Raw genomic sequence first — 19,390 nt, 5'->3', positions numbered from 1 at the left:
AGTAACTTTCAGGAATAGTTCTACAGGCTTGTTGAAGACATTCAAAGCTTTTCTTGGGATGCTGGCTGCCTTTTGTTCCCTTCTCTATCAAGATGATCCTACACTGCTTCAGTAATGTTGAGGTCCAGGCTCTGGACACTGATAGTGTCCATTGTGTGTTTTTTGTATCCAGGTATGCATTTACTGCATTGGCAGTGTGTTTGGGATCATTGTCATGCTGAAAAAAGAAGTTGTTGCCAGTCACATGCTCCAAATATGATGGTGCTTTTCTCAATTTTGACAAGATCCCCAAAACCACTGGCTGAATTGCAGCTCCAAACCATGACAGACCATGACTGTATTTTACAGACAGCTGTTGTATCGCCCGATCATCTCTGTACATACTGACCACAATCTGAACTGACTCTCCAGTTCTTGTGGAATTCGGCATGCTTCAGCCTTTTCTCCCTGTTTCCCTTCTTTAAGAATGGCTTCTTGACAGCCACCCTTCTATAGAGATCATTTCTGAATCTTCAGTGAACAGTAGATGGATCAACTGAAGGCCAGGTGCATCTCTCAGGTGCTGTTTCTTAAGGGCACGACTTTGAGATATTGTTTGTCTGCTGTAGACAGATTTTTAGGCGTGTCACTTCTTCTTTTGCCCTAAACTTGTCCAGTTTCATCATATTTATTAAGGACACACTGCGCCCAATGCTAAGATATGCCAAATTTTCGGTCAGTAGCTCTTTGGGAATCACTTTGTTGGTGCAAAAATACTGTGTTTTCTTTGGCATTTTTTATATCAATGAGCTAAAGAAATGGGAACAAATTGTGTGTTTTTTGTGTCAGGCTGCTAGTAACAAAGATACAGTTTAAAATTAAATTGGTTCTTTGCTAAGTTGTGTGTTACATGTTGAAACAACAATGGTTCATCCCTTTTTTTAATGCTTGAATATTTCATAGACCAGTAGTAAATTGTTTATACACACACACACACACATACACACACACACACACACACACACACACACACACACACACACACACACACACACACACACACACACACACACACACAGAGTACTGCACACCTACTGTTGGTAAACTATTAAAACTGTTACTGTAAAACTGTCAAAACAGGAAGTTCTCTGGTGTACTTTCAGTAAGCTCAAGTTTATTTAAATTATGAGTTTCACACATCCACAGACAGCTAAACAAAAACTATGTGAGTACATTAAAGTTAACAAAAAATACAAAATACTTACAAAAATGCAATTTAAGTCTTTATTTTAATAAATACAGTGTTTGGTTTTAGTGACTTTATAATGTATTACAAAATAATGCTGACATTAATTACAGCAAAAGTGCAGCAAAATCAGGAGACACTTCTTTTAATGTGCAGGGATCTTATAGAGAAACAACATTTAAGCAGTGACGGTAGCTTCTCCAGATGGTAGACAATAAGTGTTAGAGTCGATTGTTGGTCTGGGGTGCCAGGCAGTCCTGTATGCATTTTTTTTTTAGCCACACTGACAGCTTCGGGTACATCTCTTTGGAGAAATGCTTCAAGTCTGGGTACTTAGATTTCCTTGCAAACCAGCCTGTAAAACTGTTCCCTTCATTTTCCTCTCCTCAAGTTGGCCTCATCTATATATCAAAGAGAGAAAGAATTAGGAATATATATATATTTTTTTACAACCAAAGGAGCACATTTGCTGCATTGTAATACATGGAATAGCAAATTCCTACTAGCATAGTCTTCTGGTGTCATGGGTTGAGAGATGACCTTTTTGAAAGCCACTATCCACTCGTCCTGCTCCTGCTCCAGCTCACACATAAACACAAACTGTCTCTCCGGAGTCTCCAGCATGATCCCACAGCGCCACCGGCCTCCTCTCGTGCTGCGGCTGCTGCTCTCTGAAACAGAGTAGCCGTGGCTCTCCGTGCCGATGAAGACGGAGCCCAGCTCTGTCGCATCCTAACAGTGCAAACAAGATGCAAAGAAATGGGTGTGTCATGATTATTGACTGTATTTTATGAGCATTAGAATTTGTTTTTAATATCTTAATTAAAAATAAATCAGTAAATTGTATGTTTTGATGTTCTGGGGTCATTTATTTATTTATTTGGGCAGTTGCTTTTCACAAAGATATTAGACACTGTTTCTGATCTCTGTTCATTACCAGCGGGGATTTAAAATATAGAAGTTTTCTGTTCAATGAACACAGTGTGAACCACCTCTTCTTGAATGGCTCCCGTTGCTGAAAACACACAAAGGAACACACACTAATCCAGTTAGTTTGGCAGGTAAACTAAAAGTAAATGGAGCCAATAAATTCAGGTAAAAGTTCAGATAGCTGACAGACCGTTGGACCAGTTTTCTCCATGTACCCCTCCTTCAGGCAGTGTGTTGTTAGCTGATGGATTAACTGTGCAAAGAAGCACGGACAATACTGTGAACTGAACAACAGAAGCAGCTCACAACCAAAATTATACAACCCTGACTCTGTATGGGTTTAAACATGTAATATTTGATTTGCATAAAAGGATGAACAAACCTGAATTAATAATGAATATAATCATATAATCCTGTTTAGGAACTGTTTAGGAATTACAGCTATTTTTATACACAGTCCTGCATTTTCAGAGGCTCAAAAGTAACCGGACAAACTAAAATCATATTAAATATAAGGATTGTGTTCAATACTTGGATGAAAATCCTTTGCAATCAAAGACCGCCTGAAGTGTTGAACCAAATCCTGCGTTTCCTCCCTTGAGATGCTCTACCAGACCTTTTAAGGCAACCTCATTCAGCTGCTGCTTGTTTGTGTGTATTTCTGCCTTTAGTTTTGTATTTAATAAATGAAAAACATGCTCTATTGGACTGATCAGGTAACTGACTTGAAGAATATCCCATTTTTGTTACCTTGGGTTACTTTTGCAGTATGCTATGGGTCATTATCCATTTGTATTATGAAGTGCTGTCCAATCAGATTTGCAGCATTTGACTGAACCTGAGCAGAGAGTATAGACTTCATCAACATCTCTTTGGACCTCATTTGAGAGTTCCATTGAATAGCTACCAAATGTAAGTTTGCGCAAATGTTTTTGCTAAACCATTGAAATAAAGCTGGAAATCTGCACTTCAGTCACATCTTGACTGTTTGGTTCATTGTCTGCTGTACCATGAGAAACTCACGATACAGCAGACAATGCAAGAAAAAGTTAGAAAGGTCTGTATAGTCATATACAGAAATAGTTCGGATCCAGAGCTCAGCGGTTTGTCTGGTGTAATAAGGTCAAGAGTTATTCAGCTAGAGGAACGCCAGCCCTGTGAAGTATGACAATAGTCCATTTTTATAGTCAGATTTTTTTTAAAAACACAATTGTGTTTATTTGCCTCTGATTTTTGCTTTCATTACATTTTATAAACATCACTAGCTTGCAGATAAAGGAGAGTTAAATAGCTGATGATTTAATGAAAATTTCTCTCACATCTTTTTCTTGTAGACTGGGGTTTTTCTTCAGGAGGTATGCCAAGCGCGTTGCCCGAATAGCATTGAAAAAGGACACAATCACCTAAAAGAGGTCAAACACAAAAAAGTATATCAGGAAGAAAAAGAATTGTCTTGAATGGTACATAATGGGATGGAAAACAGCATACAGGGTACATCTGGGAAGGTCAGCTGAGACTGGATTACACTGATTTTTGTTTTTTCTAACATCGGGTAGAAGGTTCTATTAGGAATTTACACATGCTACATTTTAACAAATCAACACACGTTAAGAGCAAATTTTGTGCCACAGCAGCTGTCCTCACCTGCCCATTCTCATGGTACACAAAAAGGTTCCTCGAGCGTTCATCCTCCACATAACAGATCTGCAAACCATTAGCATGACCAATCTTCTCAGGCTGGAAAACTGCATTCAGATCCTTCATACTGATAACAGCTTTGGGAACCTTGGACTTGGTAAGATTAGAAAAAGAGGTATTTGACCGGTGAATGCTAAAGAATGCTTGTACAGCTGTAAACCGTGTCTTATGACAAAAGAACTGCTCACATCCTCTTTGAAGTATCTGAGGGTGAAGTCTTTCTGCGACAGCAAGAAGGTACATTTAAGGAACTGCTTGTTGTCTTTGCCTTTCTTCCATAGCATTGCCTCAAACAGTTCTGGAGTAGATATATCAAAAAGGTGAAGCATAAACTGCAGGTTATATTCTGTTTGGAAAACAAATGCTGAGTTTTTTGTTGTTGTTAGAATAATTTTAGGGCAATTACCTGCACTATAAACTTTTTGAAAGTACATGTTTTCTCCTGTGAACTCCTCTCTTTCGTACTTAGCATGTATCCACTGATCCCTAAGTACACTGAAAGTAAGCAAAATACAAGTCAGTGAAAATGTGTAGACCTGTGACAGGTTTACATTTACCCAGCCTCAACACTTATGTACTGTTCCTCTTTCTACCTGAGAAACATGATTACTCCACTCCCATTCACTAAACAGACTGTTGAGTCTTCACTTCCCACTTCCATTGAGTTAATGAAGTGAATGGGTGCCAAATGCAGTGGAAGTTACTTACGCACAGTCATTCTGTTGTGGCTGGTAGTAAAAGACGGGGATGCATTTCTCATAAATAGCTTTGGCTGCAGAGTTTCCCCTCTCTTGCATGAACTGAAACCACATAATGTGAAATTTGAAAATGAAGGGGTCTACATTATGAATAAATTCAGATTATGATTTATTTGTCTGATAGTCATACAATATGTGCTGTTAAAATGAAGAATGAAATTATCTGGAGGCAATGGTGGAATAATAAATGAAATTTAATCCATAACCATATGAATACAAGCTAAAAATCAGTACCTCTACTAGTGAATCTTCCCAGTGATCCAGCCGTATGGATTTCATTCTGCTGACTGAGGGCAGATTACGATGCATCCCTGAGCAGTTCAGGCACACAAAGACACCGAGAGTGTAAGACGCCCAGTCAGGGTCTGTGAGCAAAAATGATCGCAGTGTTTATTCTGTAAGAAGGAACTAAATACAGTGCAAACACTAATGACATGAGCCACGTACAGACCATAACATACAAAGGTAAAAGAGAACGAATAATTTATTGTTAGTAGAATAAAAGACAATCTCTGCTTTCGTTTCACACAGGTACACACTGTATTAACTCTCCTTGTCAGTGACGGTGCCAAAGTGGTGGAAAATAAAGGAGGAACAATGAGCTCATACCACCATATGCAGCAGCTTTCTCTTCCCTTTCTGAGAGTTCATGTAGGAGTTTTACTTGGTTATAAAATATTATTTTGGACATGGTACTGTCAATCAAATACATGGGTTAGTCATATAGGCTGTTGTTACGCAGTGAAATCAGGTAAAAAAAAAAATGTTTTAAGTCTCTGAGGAGGAAAAAGAAAATCTATCAGTGCTAATCTGCTGACTAAACTTGTACTCACCAGGAGCTCCACAGTCAGCACACAAGTTGTTACCCGGCTGTTGCACCAAATCGAGCAGAATTCTGTTATTTCTTTCCAAACTGGCCATCGATCAAGGACCTCCGCTTCTGTCAGACTGACAGTCAAATCCAAACAAAACATCTACTAGGTAGTAACTCCATACTGATACTACACACTTTACAGTCCAGAGCTATTCTGCCCTGTAACAGGTGAAAGCATCTCAGTGGCCAGTGCCCCAGCATTTCCTCTTAGCAAGGCAGCATCATGAAGTATATTGTTCTGCACACAAACGCAGAGATCCAGAAATAACAGAGAAAGGAAGTGAAACATACGTCACTCTGTTACTGAGTGATTGACTTACAGTATTAGGCTGTCAGGCTTGTAGCTATTAGAAAGCTGTGAGACTGAATGTTTTGTTTTCGAAGTAAAGGTCGGCTGCAGCAAGAAAAAAGAGGGAAGCTGCTAGGAATAGCTCCATTGCTTATGTGCCAGTTTTACAAATAGCCAGACCTATGTCATACATGTAAATTTAACTGTTGCTGTTGTCTTGAGTAGGATTAATTTGCTTTGAATTTCGAGGTTGAATTACAACATTTTCAAACTGAAAAAAACTGTAAGATCTTCTTGGAACTAGAGCAGCAGTAGCCACAGTGCCAGTGAGTTCTCAGACAATGTCCATCTTTGAAAATATATGTTTATGCATCACATGAAAATACCTCCACTGGGAATATATATTAATAAAATGGCTATAATGTGTGCAAATGTCTTCCAACAGCAGATAAAGATGAGGAGGGGTGATTCAAATGTATTAAGAAAAGAACAGTGAAACATGCAGGAAGGGTCCATGTGTCACTGAACCCTTCGAACTCAACCTTCACCTTGGCCCCAGCTGCACACCTGTAAAGTTTCGTAACTGTATTTAGAATTGCTGCAACTTTAATGCTGAATAGAGTTTCAAACTAATCAGAAGGGGAAAAACTGTCCATATAGATACAGTATTCATGAAAGTTCTGACAGAAATGACAGCAGCATCATGATGCAGATTCTGTTTGATCATGTGGAAGTTAAAGTGGAAAGAATGTTGCACACTGTTCAGGGAAAAGTTGAGACAGGCTCTGGATGGTAGGGAAGAGTTACAAGTTGACTGTAAAAGTACAGCTGAAGTGGTGAGGAAAACTGCCAGGACAGAGGAAAGAGAACAAGGAGAGTACAGGAAAGTATTTAAAGGAAGAGGTCAGCAAAAGATGAAGAAAGTAGACAAGAGTACTGGGAGGCTAGGTGTGCAGCAAAGACAGGGGTGGCAATGGAAAAGGCTTATAGTGAGTTGTATGTGGAAAGTAAGGAAGGAGAAAAGGACATGTATCAATTGGCTAAGCATGAAGCTATAAAGCAGGGGTATTCAAATAAAATTTAAAGAGGTCCAGTCAGACAAAATTTCATGAGGCCAAGGTCCGGAAGTCCAACTATTTAATCTGAGATATATATATATATATATATATATATATATATATATATATATATATATATATATATATATATATATATATATATATATATATATATATATATATATATATATAAACTCTACAACAAACTTCAGCGTCAGTGCAGAACACGTGGTGTAAAACATCAGAACACAGCGAATGTTGGACAAAAACAAACTGAACTTTTGAAGGAATCAAAGCTCAAATCCAGCTGCATCCTGATGTTCTCACCACATGAAGCTGCTTCTGGTTTGGAGCTGCTCGGAGAGCTAGCTTTGCGCCTCTGTACACAACCTATTTAAGTGGCCAACCATTTCTGCTTGTGTAGCTGGATTGTGTGTGTTAATTACCTTGCGGTCGCGTGCTGATGTTTTATGTGCCGGCTGGGACTTTTTTGGTCCTCGCTCTTTGTGCTCTGTTTTTTGGCTGCAAACATTTGTCCCTGTTTTTTCACTTTCTTCATTTCCTCACGTCCATTGCGATAGTTCCAGCAGTCTCCCTCCAGGAATTTGCTGACATTTGTGAGTCCTTATATTGATGCTTTGATTATTATTCCTGATTGTTATTCTCTCAGTGATAAATTCAAACACTGCAGCAAAAAGTAGCCAGAAACGCACAAGGACTGAACAGGTTAATCACAACCTTGTGGGCTGTGTGGACCCGACACGTAGCTCGATTTCTCCGGAGGTGCACATCAGGTTACGTTGAAGGATCAGTGCGGTTTCTCGGCAGATCGCTGCCATTACTTTGCGGACCGATGAGGTGAGCACGCATACGCACGCACACAGTTGCCCGATGGCGCTCCCAGCTTAAACTGTTAGAGCGGGAAAAAAAATGACTTCATATGAATCCACAAGGGTTTTTTTTTAAAAATAAAATTACGAAAACAAAGGTCATTTTATCTATAATTTCTGTTAGTTTTAGTTAGTTTTGTAAACTCACAATACTGTTTTTTGCTTTTAATTATAAATGTTATTTATTTCAGTTACTGAAAATGTTTTTTTCAGTTTCAGTTTTCATTATTTAGTTCGTTTTCGTTAACTATAATAACCCTGTTTGTTACAAAGCTTACCAGCCGGCAGGAACCAGCTTGGTGGTATCACATGGTATAGCCAAACTCGCATGCAATTGGTCAGTGGGTTTCCTTGGACGCTTCACTACTACCGTAAGGACTGTAAAAGCTGCCGGTACACCAGAAAGCGCTCAACAAGATTTTAATTAAGTGGTTATTTCTGTTTTGGTATTAGGTTCGGGTCTGCTTGAGACATCATTTCGGTCCGGATCCGGACCGAGGTCCGCCTATTGGTGATGGCTGCTATAAAGGAAGGGCAGCACATTAGGGTGATTTAGGATGCAAATGAAAATGTGAGTAAAGAGAATGTGTTGTGAAGTTGGAAAGAGTACTTTGAAGAGCTGATGAATGAAGAAAATGAGAGAAAGGAAGACAGATGGAGGAAAGTTAGTGAATCAGGATGTGCAGATAATTAATAAGGAGGAGATCAGGGCAGCTATGGAGAGGATTAAGAATGGAAAAGGAGTTGGTCCAGATGACATACATGTGGAGGTATGGAAATGTCTAGGAGAGAGCAGTAGACATCTTAAACAGATTGTTTAACACAATCCTGGAGAGTGAGAGGATGCCTGAGAAATGAATAGGTGCACTGGTACCGATTTCAAAGAACAGGGGTAATGTGAAGAGCTGTAGTAACCACAGAGCGATAAAGTTGATGACCCATACCATGAAGATATGGCTGCACTGTGTCTTTGTGAATCTAGAGAAAGCATATGATAGGGTGCCAAGAGAGGAACTGTGGGACTGCATGAGGAAGCCAGAAGTGGCAGAGAAGTATGTGAGGATGGTGTAGGGCATATATGAGGACAGTGAGACAATGGTGAGGTGTGGGGTAGGAGTGACAGATGGGTTTAAGATGGGAGTTGGATTACATCGGGGATCACTCGTGATCTGTAGTGAGAGTGGTGAGCAGATGGAAGAGAATCTGGAGAGGTGGAGGTATGTTCTGAAGAGAAGATGAATGAAAGTCAGTAGAAGCAAGACAGAATACATGTGTGTGAATGAGAGGGGGATAAGTGGAAAGGTGAAGATGTAAGGAGCAGAGGTAGTGAAGGTGGATGAGTTTAAATATCTGGGGTCAGCTATCCAAAGCAACGGACGGTGCACAAGAAGGGTGAAGAAGAGAGTGCAGGCAGGGTGGAGCGGGTGGAGATGAGTGTCGGGGGGTGGGGTGATTTGTGACAGAAGGAGAGCAGCAAGAGTGAAAGGAAAGGTTTATAAGATGGTTTGGAGACAGTGACCCCCTAAAGGGATCAGTCGAAAGAAGTCTGTCATTATGTATTAAACATAAAAATATGTAAATGCAACCCGGCAATGGACGGATTAGTTTCCTATTATTTATTCAGCTTTATTTTTTTTATTTTACCTCTACGCTGTCCCACACCGGAACCATTCAAAGTGGTTTCGTTGTGCCACACCGACCAGTTAAAACCGTTGGACACCAAACGATCAAAGGGAAAGTTGTTCCACCTGCATCATGCCAATGCTCAAAACTATCAAATATTTATTTTAGGCAACGACGATGTGGGCTGCTAGGCGAGTTCTATCGTCGGTAGTTCAGAGAAGTAAGAATTTTTGATATACGTGTGTCGCTCTTTGATTATTGAATCGATGTTGCTAGCTAGTATCTCTGATTGTAAATAGACGTTTAAATTTAAGCTTTTTGAGGTTGTATGTTCTTTTAGAAACTTAATTATTCATTGATAGCTACCTTAACTAACTTTTTTTTTTTTGCCACTCTCACACTGTAAAATGTAACGCATTAAGAGTGCCCCCTTGTTGTGTTTACAGCTCAGTATGCGGGGCAGTCCGGTTTGTTTCGCAACCCTCAGCACGGATCCCTCCCTGAGCTGGAGCTACGGTACCTCCAGTGCACATGCTGCTGGAGAAGTCGGGTTCCCGTGGCGGGCTTTGAGACCCTCAACGCCACTTTGTCCTCCACTAATGAGCCCTGCAAGGAGGACAGCAGAACGCTGGACGCCTGCTACACCTCAGAGCAACGAGACGCCATCCTCCAACTCCTCAACACCGCCACACCGTCAGAGCTGGCCGGGATAAAGCTGCTAAGAGGCCGCAAGTCCCTCAACATTGTGGAGTACAGGACTAAAAACGGGCCCTTTAAAACTCTGGAAAGTGTGGTAAATGTCCCGCTGCTAAAGCACAAAAGTGCTGTTGTAGTCTTCAACTCCATCCTTAACCCGGGTAAGAAGGAGAGGAAAGTGAGGATACAGCTGGCGAAGTTTATCAGGCCAGAGGTTGACAAGTCTTGGTTGGAGGTAAGCTTATGGTGACAGGATTATTTGCCCTTCTTTGCCAGGGAAACACAGAAATCTTCATGATGAAATATAACTTTTTAAAAGGCTTTCAGCTGATCATAATCACCATCTTTGAACATTTAGCCAGCCCCAGATCAGGGAGACATAACAGAAAAGCAGGAGCTACTGGCAGCAGTTAATGTCATCTTATTTGTTAAGAAGAAGCTTTACTGTAGTCATAAGTCTAGTGTACATATTGCAAATTTCTATTTTTGGTTTCAAATTATTAGTGTGTTTTAGTCTTTTTATATGTTAAATGGTTGCAGCTGTAACAACTGAAATTTCCCTCTGGGATCAATGAAGTGCTTCTGACTTGTCAATAGTACCGATATTTTGGATGATAGAAGACATTGTAAATGAACTTTCACATGATGTTGGATAGCTGTTGATGACCTTGGACTGCTGTGATAGATTTATTGTGTCTTTCAGAGCCTTTGAGCATTCTGAAAAAATACTATGAAGAGAGAGAGCAGGATAATGCACTCTGATCATCTGTCATGGTTCTGTATTTGTCACTGCAGGATGCCACTTCCATAGTGTCAATTGTGTGTGGGACTAATAAACTTGCTTGGGCACATGTGGACCGTGGAATGACTGTGCTGGACTGGCAGCAGATGGACTGTCCGAATTTCTTGAGGGGAACTTACATGGCTTCTGCTTATTTGCATGATGTAAGTATGTAGAACAGGGCTCTTCAACTCCAGGCCCCGAGAGCCCCTGCCCTGCAGGTTTTAGATGTGTCTCTGCTTCAACACACCTGAGTCAAATATAGAAGTCATTAGCAGGACTCTGGAGAACTTGACTGCATACTGAGGAGGTAATTCAGCCATTTGATTCAGGTGTGTTGGATCAGGGACACATCTAAAACCTGCAGGACAGGGGCTCTTGGGGCCTGGAGTTGAAGAGCCCTAATGTAGAACATATTTTTTGAAATAGTCAGTGACTAGCTAAATTAGTGTTAATGTAGACTTACAGTCTATTAACAGGCTTAACTTAATTGATGATTTATCTGTGATGCCAACAGGTCTCTTCAGTTGTGGCCCTCCTGCCATCAGCGGACTTCTACATAATAGAGAAACCTTCCATCTCAGTTCAGAACACGGCTCTGTTCCCTGTAATGGCTCACATGAGGGCTGTGGAGGCCATGCTGTTTGCTCTGCTGGAGCCCAAAAATTCCTCACCAGAATCCAACATTCCTCCCAGGTTGGTGTGTGTGACCAGAGGGGTGTCATATAAATTAAGACTGTAAAAATAAGACTTGTAATAACTTGACACAGAAATTCTCTCCTTTCCTTCACAGGGTTCTCAACATGATGAGGGTTGCTGTAGGTCACCACTTTGGACTGATGGTGGGCGAGTCTCGGACAAGTGGGGCGCAGACGGTGAGACAGCTGATGACAGAGTCTGTGATTCAGAAGCTTCCCCGGATAAACTTTCCCCAGGATCTGCTGGTGAAGTATCGGAATTCTTTCCAGATGGGCAGCAGAAGAGGAGGGGAGGAACTCTGTGATGCTCTTCTTCAGGCTGTAGCTTTTTATGAGCTGCTCGGCGAATGTTCCTGAGAGGCACCACCTGGACTGATCTCGTGCTCCTACCACACAACGTCCACTAAAGCAAACCTCAGAAGTGGCATTTTGAGCTCTTTTGAACTTTAATTTTTCTGATAAATGGTTAATTTGGTAGAGGTTAATAATAAGAATTGAATATTTTTCCTGTTACTTAAAAACAAAGATGTCTTCTGGGTGCTGTTTTAGGGCTGCTGCTGTTTTATTTCTGCTACAGCTGGACAGTAGGAGCTGTCCTTGCTGCCTGAGAATTTTCACTCCTGTTCTGTGTAAAAGAACAGTTTGTACCTAAAACCCAAAGGATGAAAATTATAACACTGTTCAGGTCAACAACTTGTGTCAGTACCTGAGTAATCAGAGTACCTTAAATCCTTTTAAAATGCTCAGTATAAAAAAATAATTTTATTTACTTAATAGTTTCATTTACATGTAAATAAAAACATGATTCCTCATATAAACCGCATTATTTTTGTTTCACAGTATTCGACTAAAATAAGGACAGGAGTAAGCTGAGGTAGTGAGGGTGTCAGGTTCAACATTCTTTCAGGACTTTAAGTGAAATCTTCTGCCAGGAGCTGCATAGCTGACTTTGAGAGGCCCAGGTGAGTGCTGTTGAGGTAGTTCATGCACCTATTGTGGGAGAAAAGTCATTTGCATGAGTATTAGATAAATATACAAAAAAAAAAAATGTAATTGTAAATTTTAGATATTTTAAAGGGATAGTTCACTTAAAAACTAAATGTACATTCCTGCCCCCTCTCAGGCGTGCGGTGTAATTTATTCATCTAGATTTGCTTTGGTGTCAGATTTATGACAGAAGGATAGCAGCAAGGGAAGGTTTACAAGATTGTAGACTTGCTATGGTCTATGTTTTGGAGATGTGGCACTTACAAAAAGTCAGGAGGTGGAGCTGAAGATGCAAAGATTTTCACTGGGAGTGACGAGGATGGACAAGATTAGAAATGAGTACATCAGAGGGACAGTTTGGAGACAAGTCCAAGAGTTGGACTTGTCACCCACAAAGAAAAATCTCAGCAGCAATTTTATCTTTCCAGAAATCATGTAGGAACTAGAGCTACAATTTCATCTTCTGGTGTTTATTCCAAGATAACTAAAACAAAACTGTTACTATGTCACTTGTTTTGCAACATTTCTATTTCAGTTTTTTGTAGTAATTGTTTAGTTCAGCTTTATTGAAATTAAGGTTTAAGGAAATCCACTTTATCAAAAAGACAAGTTTCTTTTTTTAAAGTTTATAAAATCCCAGTTATTGTTAAAAAATCATTTGCCATAATCAAGCAGCCTTAGTAGGAATAATTTTCTTTCCTCTATCTACATCTGCCAACCAAACGAAGCATGCAGCTAAATGATATTACAGTTCAGCCAAGGGAGGAAGCCGTTCATGTTTGCATCCACTCTGAGCACAAGGCCAGTGCCATTTAGTCCCATTATATTTAAGAAAAAGCATCTCTATAGCACATATCCCCAGAAAATGTACAGAAAAGAAAAATCTAACAGCTAAATAAGATTACAGGCCAGATATGTAAATTGGATGCTGGGGTGAATTTTCCCTTTAACACATTTATATCCAAACATAAGAGTTAATGGATAGTGGAGCAGCACAGCCCTGTAGTGGTTAGCACCGTCGCCTCACAGCAAGAAGTTTGAATCCAGCAGCCAGCAGGGCTTTTCTGTGAGTTCTCAGCACGTTCTCCCTGTGCCTGCGTGGTTTCTCTGCGGGTACCCCGGCTTCCTCCCACGGTCCAGACACAGGCTGGTTAGGTTAACTGGTGATTCTAATTTGGCCGCATGAATGTGAGTGAATGGTTGTCTGTCTGTATATGTTAGCCCGAGTATGATAGAGACTGGATCTAAATTAATGAATAACACTATCACATCTACCATTCACGCTCACGTGGACTTGCTGTGATATTACAGACTTAACAGTAACATAAATTTGACCTCCATTCCTTTAATTTATGATGGCCCACCACTTCTGCACTCCTCACTGTTCAAAGTGAATTTAAACCTCACATCTGACTCACCCCAGCGGCTCCTGTTTTTGTTGCTGTGCTTTATGTGAGCGACAGATGGCGCGGAGAACCGGCATGTAGTCGACACATACAGCCCGTCTGTTCCCCAGCAACCTGAAAGGTTTACTGCTGAGAACGGTCCTGCTTAGTCTGTATCTCCTTTGGGACCCACTGGAGGGACAGAAACAAGTATTACACAGTGAAAAGAACTTTATAATGTGCACAATATTATAAATGTTGAGTGACATTGTTCAGGTTTTTGAAAATGAATGCATGAAGGTGAAGCACCCACATGCATTCAAAAGCCCCCTCCTCATGGAGCTATTTGCCAGGTAGAATGTAGTTTTATGTACTTTTCCATTGAAGATGCTTTTAGGTATTTAATTGAAATTGTTGGAATTCCATTGGTTGGTGTCTCGCTTTGAAATGGATTTGGACAAGAAGTTATCAAATAAATGTCATGTAATAGCACTTTCCCTTATACTAACATTATAATGTGTTCAAAAGAAGTAGTTAACATCCTTGAAACTTCAGCAATAACTAAAGAAAGTGTATGGCTGGGCAACTAAAATGTTAAAATGGCACACAAATTGAAATAGTATTCAGAAGATGAGATGGAGAGCAGACTCACCTTGGCTCACACAGAGGCTGAAAACTAAAGCTGAGGTTGTGTCTTTTAGAAGATGTTAACGCAAGTCTCTCCACCAGCCTCCCCCATCTTTGGTCCTCCAGCGCCTGTCTGAGTTTTTGCACTTCAGTCCAAACCTCTGACATTCTGCACAAACACCTGTGACACCCCAAACCTTCAACAGCAGCCAGAATGTCCAACAGCCTCTCCTGACTCCAACTGCTGACCTCTTCCTCCCTCATCTCATCCAACAAACCGTCCTTTATCTCTGCTCCTGTCCACACAAATGCCTCAGGTGTGCATGAGTCAGAAACACGTGTCCCCGCAGGCAGCAGGTTAGCATCGAGGTAGGATATGAGGTCAAAGAAGTCAGTCAGGGCGTCTAAACACTCACTCTCCTCTTTAGCTCCAATTTGTTGAGCCTTACTGCTTGAATTTGAATCTCTTAGAGGAGTAACACTGAATAAAAATGATGTTTTTCGAAGGGTCAAACTGTCAGATGATGTGGTGTTATATTTCCTTCTGCTAAGCCTTGACATATTGCTTACAGATTTGCTGTAGGTCAGTGAAGCCCTTGCACTAATGCTTCTATTTTGCTGCTGGATGTGAAGAGCAGCGTCAGAGGGCTGCCTCTGTAGACTGGAACAAGCCACCATTTCCAGGCAGTGGACTGAAGTATCCTGGGCTGCTACGGACAGGAGAAACTCCAGGTTGAAATAGAGAAGCGGCACGCCTCGTCTCCAGCTCTCAGCGAGAAGTATCAAGAGCTCATTCATGTGCGTTTTAGACCAGGACTGAGAATCAAAAATGGATACCATAGATTGGTATGGTTAATTTTCAAGCGATTGTGAGGATTATGCAGAGATATAAATACTTGCCTTTAGAAGATTCAGTAAATAGTCTGGAGTTACACCATGAAGACCCAGCATGTTAGCAGAGCAGCCTGTTTTGTATGGAAGAAGCGAGCTTAAATGTTCTCCTCCTTCAGCAGCATTTGAGTCTAGAACAGGAAATTTTAAAGAAAATAGTATTATAAGTTTTCTGTAATGTTATTTACGCTTTAATTTAGAGAGCCTTACCCTGTACACATAAAGGTTTCTTATGTAAACACCCACACTGAGAGGGCCACCGTCCACCACTTTGCACCCAGATCTGCAGCTGCAGTAGGCAGCGTCTGACATCACCACACGTGAGTCTGTGGAGGCTCCTAACATCATCCAAATCCAGCCGGACGCCCTCAGCCAGACACACCAGCTGCAGGTAACTGCAGATATTCACCTTTGAAAAGATGGAGTTAATGACAAACTGTTTTTTTCTTTGTTGATGCTACGTGTGTAACGGGTGCTTAATGGCACACTGTGCTAGAAGCTGAGGATTTCTACACACACACAAAAAAAAAAAAACAGCGCTACTCCCAAAAACACGCATGCAGTTTTCAGTGAAGCTGTATAAGGTTGTTAAGGTACGTTTGACTTACTGCTGATGGAATTTTGAAAATTATTTCATCCAAGCTGCTGTCAAATCTGTCCTTGAATAAGGGATCTGAGGAAGACAACAGTTTTGAACCAAGAGCTCGTCTTTAAAAGTAAAATTCAAACTCTGTGTGTGTGTGTGTTTACCATTTGTGGTCAGAATGACTGGTCTTTTAGTGATGCTCATAAAAGCTTTGATGGCTGCAAGGAAACCGATGTCATCATCAAATATAACATCAACCTGTGGTAGCAAACAATAGCAAAATGGTGAATCTGGAGCACACATGGTTAGTGGGTGGCTTTTTAACAGCGTGATGCTGGGAAATGATTTACCTCTTCAAACAGAATAAGAGATGTGGCCGTCTTTTTGTCATGGGGGACCGTTTCATCAGAGCTTGTTGATGATTTGACCGGTTTCTTGTCCTCTGGCTTTTCAAATGGTGGCAGGCCACCAGACTGTAAGTGATCTGCTTTGGCCTTCATCTTAAAATAGTGAGTCAGAGTGACTGTGGCTGGTTTTGCTTTTGCCCTGTGACGAGAGCAGCTCAGTTTCTGCACTGTTCTCCTTTTTGAGGCGGAAGTGACGTTTTTAGGAAGCACCATTTTTCCTGTTAATAGAAAACACAAATACCTGTATAGTATGGTAAAACTGTGCCTCTGTTACTGTCTACAGATGTAAATCTAAATACAAAGGTTTTCACAAAACAGCAGAGTTTTATGATTATTTGCATTACAATGAAAACAGATCATCATCAGTGTTCTACCAGGTAAAATCCCAGATTTGGAAGAGCAGATGCTGGTGCTGAAGCTGCTGAAGTAAGCTGGTTTCAGTGGGTCTTTCCCCATTGTGTCCACTAGGTGTGACTGGGTGACCTCCCTTAGCTGGGACAGAACATGGCGGCCGCTGCGCTGTGAGGAGCAATTCACCTCAAACACCTTTGATTGAGAAGGAAAAGCATAAGTGTGGACACCCAATCAAAGCCAAAAGTGTCACATTTTACCTGTTTTAAAATTGGTAAATCAGAGACCCACAGCGTGTGAGGTGTTGATTTTTTTTTTTTAATTTATAGTTGTCTTTCTGGTAAAAACCACAGAATATTGTCAGCAGCAAAATAATCAATTTTGACAGAGGACAACATTTTAAATTTGTACTCGTGTACATTTCAAATTGTTGTGATTAGTGTTAATTGGATTGTTGTAGCTGCTACAGAACCAAACAGTAACAGTTACACAGTATACAGTGCATTATATGGCCATTTGTGGATTTAACCAAAATGCTGCTTTATGAGTAACGTTTTGCTTTGCAAAAAGGAGAAAAATGATCTTTAAAAGCCAGAAGAAATGGGAGGAAGCGAATCAAATAAATGTAGCTTTGTATAAACTGGCTATCTATGGGAATCCCTTGCTTTATTCAAATGACCAACATTTTTATTAGACATCTTCTGCAGTGGTGAACTGACATTAAGATAAGATGTTTAGTGTAGCTGATTTCTGATAAGGCCCAATTTCAGTCTTCGCCAGTATGGCTTCAAAGTTACTGGACCTTTTTACAAATTCCCACCTTGAAGCCGAGCTCCTGAGCACAGGCGTACACCGAAGCAGTCTTGCCCACACCTGACGGTCCTGTAATCAGCATGGCATTACCCAGTGGCTTTTCTCTGCCATCATCTGATCCAGCCTCACCCTGGAAGTCTCCGCAGTCCCATGAGTCTGCACAGGAGGATACTCGTTACTTTTCCAGAAGTCACACATGGAAAACAAAACAAAACAAAAAAAACAGACACTGAAAAGCCAGTTGATACCATTACTGTTTTCCTCTTGCTTCTTTTCCTCCATTTTTCTCCTTTTGTCACAGTCAGCTCTTAGTTTCCATTTCCTTAACCAACTGAACTCCGTGGAGAAAACATACATAGAAAGTGCTCACTCGTGATGCAGAATTTAAGACTAATTTATCAATTAATTAGTTAAATTCATGTTAAATTCACCTGTACAGTTTATTCACAGATGCAGGATTACCAATGACCTCACCCGAACGCTGAGGACTGTACTTATCGGTCCACAGTGTATCCTCAAAACAGAAATCTAGACAAAAGAAAATTGACAAAAAGTAAATTTCCTGTCATTTAGAGGGACTAAAGCATGACAAACTGTTCTGCGTGTGAAAAGCTCTACCTCTTTGAACAGTATCAGAGCTTTTGAGTATATTTGGCTCATTGAGGCCTGCTTGGCTCCCGCTTCGTTGCTTCAGTCTGTGAGTGCGACTCAGCTTGCTGCACCGGGGCTGCTCTTCTACAGGGTGGACACTGCTTCCCAGGACACCCTGATCTGACAGGTGACCCATTCCTGCAGCACTCTCTGCAGGGAGACTAGACCTCAGACGCTTTGGTACGCTCTGTGAGAGTTCAGTTATCCGTTTTCTCTTCTCTTAAGAGGTTGAGGTTACATACATGCATATGAGGAGGAAAGTAAAGGAGAAAATTATATTTTTATAGATTAGCAAATATACAGACTGTTATTCAGTCTCACCTGTGAGTGCATGCTCCTGCAGCCCTTCACTTGTCTTCTTCTGCAAAGAGTTGATCACAGCTCGGACTGGAAATGCTGGATTAGAAGTCTGGATTTCTTCCAGGCAGCTGTGCAGAGTTGAGGGTGACAGCTGTCCGCTACACCTGTCTTTTACCGTCACTTGAGAAACTGAAGGTGGACTTTTCACTGGTTGCGCGTTATCGCTTTGAGGAGGGAGCTCAGATTTCTGCATCCTTCTTAAACGCTGACCCAGCTCCCCATCGCTGCTGCGCTTTCTGTGCTGTAAGAAAATCGGTGCAATTTTAGCGCCTTTTGCGCACAAGGTCTTCTTCGTTTCTTGCACTCGTTGAATATGAATTTCGGAAAGGCCTGGTGCTGAATTTGAGCCATTTTTGTCTTTTGCATCCAGCAAGATTTCATCTTCAGAGCAGCTGGACTCTGATAAAACTATCACCCGGGCAGTTTGTGCCTGGTCTTTGCGCTGGTGTCGTGAGTCCTTGACGGTTTTGACCCGTCTGAGTTTGTTTCGCATAGTAAAACACCGCAAACTAACAAAACCTTTAATTTACAGGTTGCAAGCTGTTGTCATTTTGAATTTGGCGCTTTCACGCATGACGTCAACTTGTGCGACGTTCGTCTTACGCAAAAGAAAAAAAAAAACATTCGCACGACCTAGCTAGCTCTGTATTTTAGAGGGAAAACGTATAAGGGTAACGTAAAAAGGGTACAAAATACTAATTATATATATATATATATATATATATATATATATATATATATATATATATATATATATATATATATATGTACCTATATATATGTACCTATATATATATATATAGGTACAAAAT

At 40.8% G+C, this 19,390-nt stretch overlaps 3 protein-coding genes across 4 annotated transcripts; 1 reads left to right on the top strand and 2 right to left on the bottom strand.

The window, feature by feature from the left end:
• Positions 1-1,342: 1,342 nt before the first annotated feature.
• On the bottom strand, positions 1,343-5,669 carry LOC115785014 (arf-GAP with dual PH domain-containing protein 1). Of its 2 annotated transcripts, XM_030736446.1 has the most exons (11): positions 5,445-5,669; positions 4,846-4,976; positions 4,562-4,653; positions 4,260-4,348; positions 4,042-4,151; positions 3,800-3,946; positions 3,475-3,558; positions 2,346-2,408; positions 2,163-2,240; positions 1,729-1,957; positions 1,343-1,626 (listed from the first exon to the last, which is right to left on the bottom strand). In XM_030736446.1, the coding sequence occupies exons 1-11, from the start codon at positions 5,530-5,532 to the stop codon at positions 1,598-1,600; spliced, it is 1,140 nt and encodes a 379-aa protein (XP_030592306.1). In that variant the 5' UTR covers positions 5,533-5,669; the 3' UTR covers positions 1,343-1,597. The 2 variants fall into 2 exon arrangements, with proteins under 2 accessions (XP_030592306.1, XP_030592314.1); XM_030736454.1 differs by lacking the exons at positions 2,163-2,240; positions 2,346-2,408.
• Positions 5,670-9,424: 3,755 nt separating this feature from the next.
• On the top strand, positions 9,425-12,285 carry tefm (transcription elongation factor, mitochondrial). The gene is made up of 5 exons (XM_030734186.1): positions 9,425-9,565; positions 9,792-10,276; positions 10,837-10,986; positions 11,340-11,518; positions 11,616-12,285. The coding sequence occupies exons 1-5, from the start codon at positions 9,523-9,525 to the stop codon at positions 11,875-11,877; spliced, it is 1,119 nt and encodes a 372-aa protein (XP_030590046.1). The 5' UTR covers positions 9,425-9,522; the 3' UTR covers positions 11,878-12,285.
• A 76-nt stretch (positions 12,286-12,361) lies between these two features.
• atad5b (ATPase family AAA domain containing 5b) lies at positions 12,362-19,128 on the bottom strand. The gene is made up of 14 exons (XM_030734177.1): positions 18,540-19,128; positions 18,186-18,437; positions 17,999-18,095; positions 17,816-17,898; positions 17,575-17,723; positions 16,778-16,949; positions 16,347-16,621; positions 16,161-16,254; positions 16,019-16,083; positions 15,621-15,819; positions 15,420-15,541; positions 14,545-15,335; positions 13,926-14,084; positions 12,362-12,510 (listed from the first exon to the last, which is right to left on the bottom strand). Exons 1-14 carry the CDS (start codon positions 19,069-19,071, stop codon positions 12,432-12,434), a joined length of 3,069 nt encoding a protein of 1,022 aa, XP_030590037.1. The 5' UTR covers positions 19,072-19,128; the 3' UTR covers positions 12,362-12,431.
• Between the last annotated feature and the right edge of the window lie 262 nt (positions 19,129-19,390).

This window comes from Archocentrus centrarchus, chromosome 1 (assembly GCF_007364275.1).
Source record: "Archocentrus centrarchus isolate MPI-CPG fArcCen1 chromosome 1, fArcCen1, whole genome shotgun sequence".
Classification (NCBI taxonomy): domain Eukaryota; kingdom Metazoa; phylum Chordata; class Actinopteri; order Cichliformes; family Cichlidae; genus Archocentrus; species Archocentrus centrarchus.
Note: the sequence above shows the minus strand (reverse complement) of the source record. Positions and strands in the feature narration are given on the sequence as shown.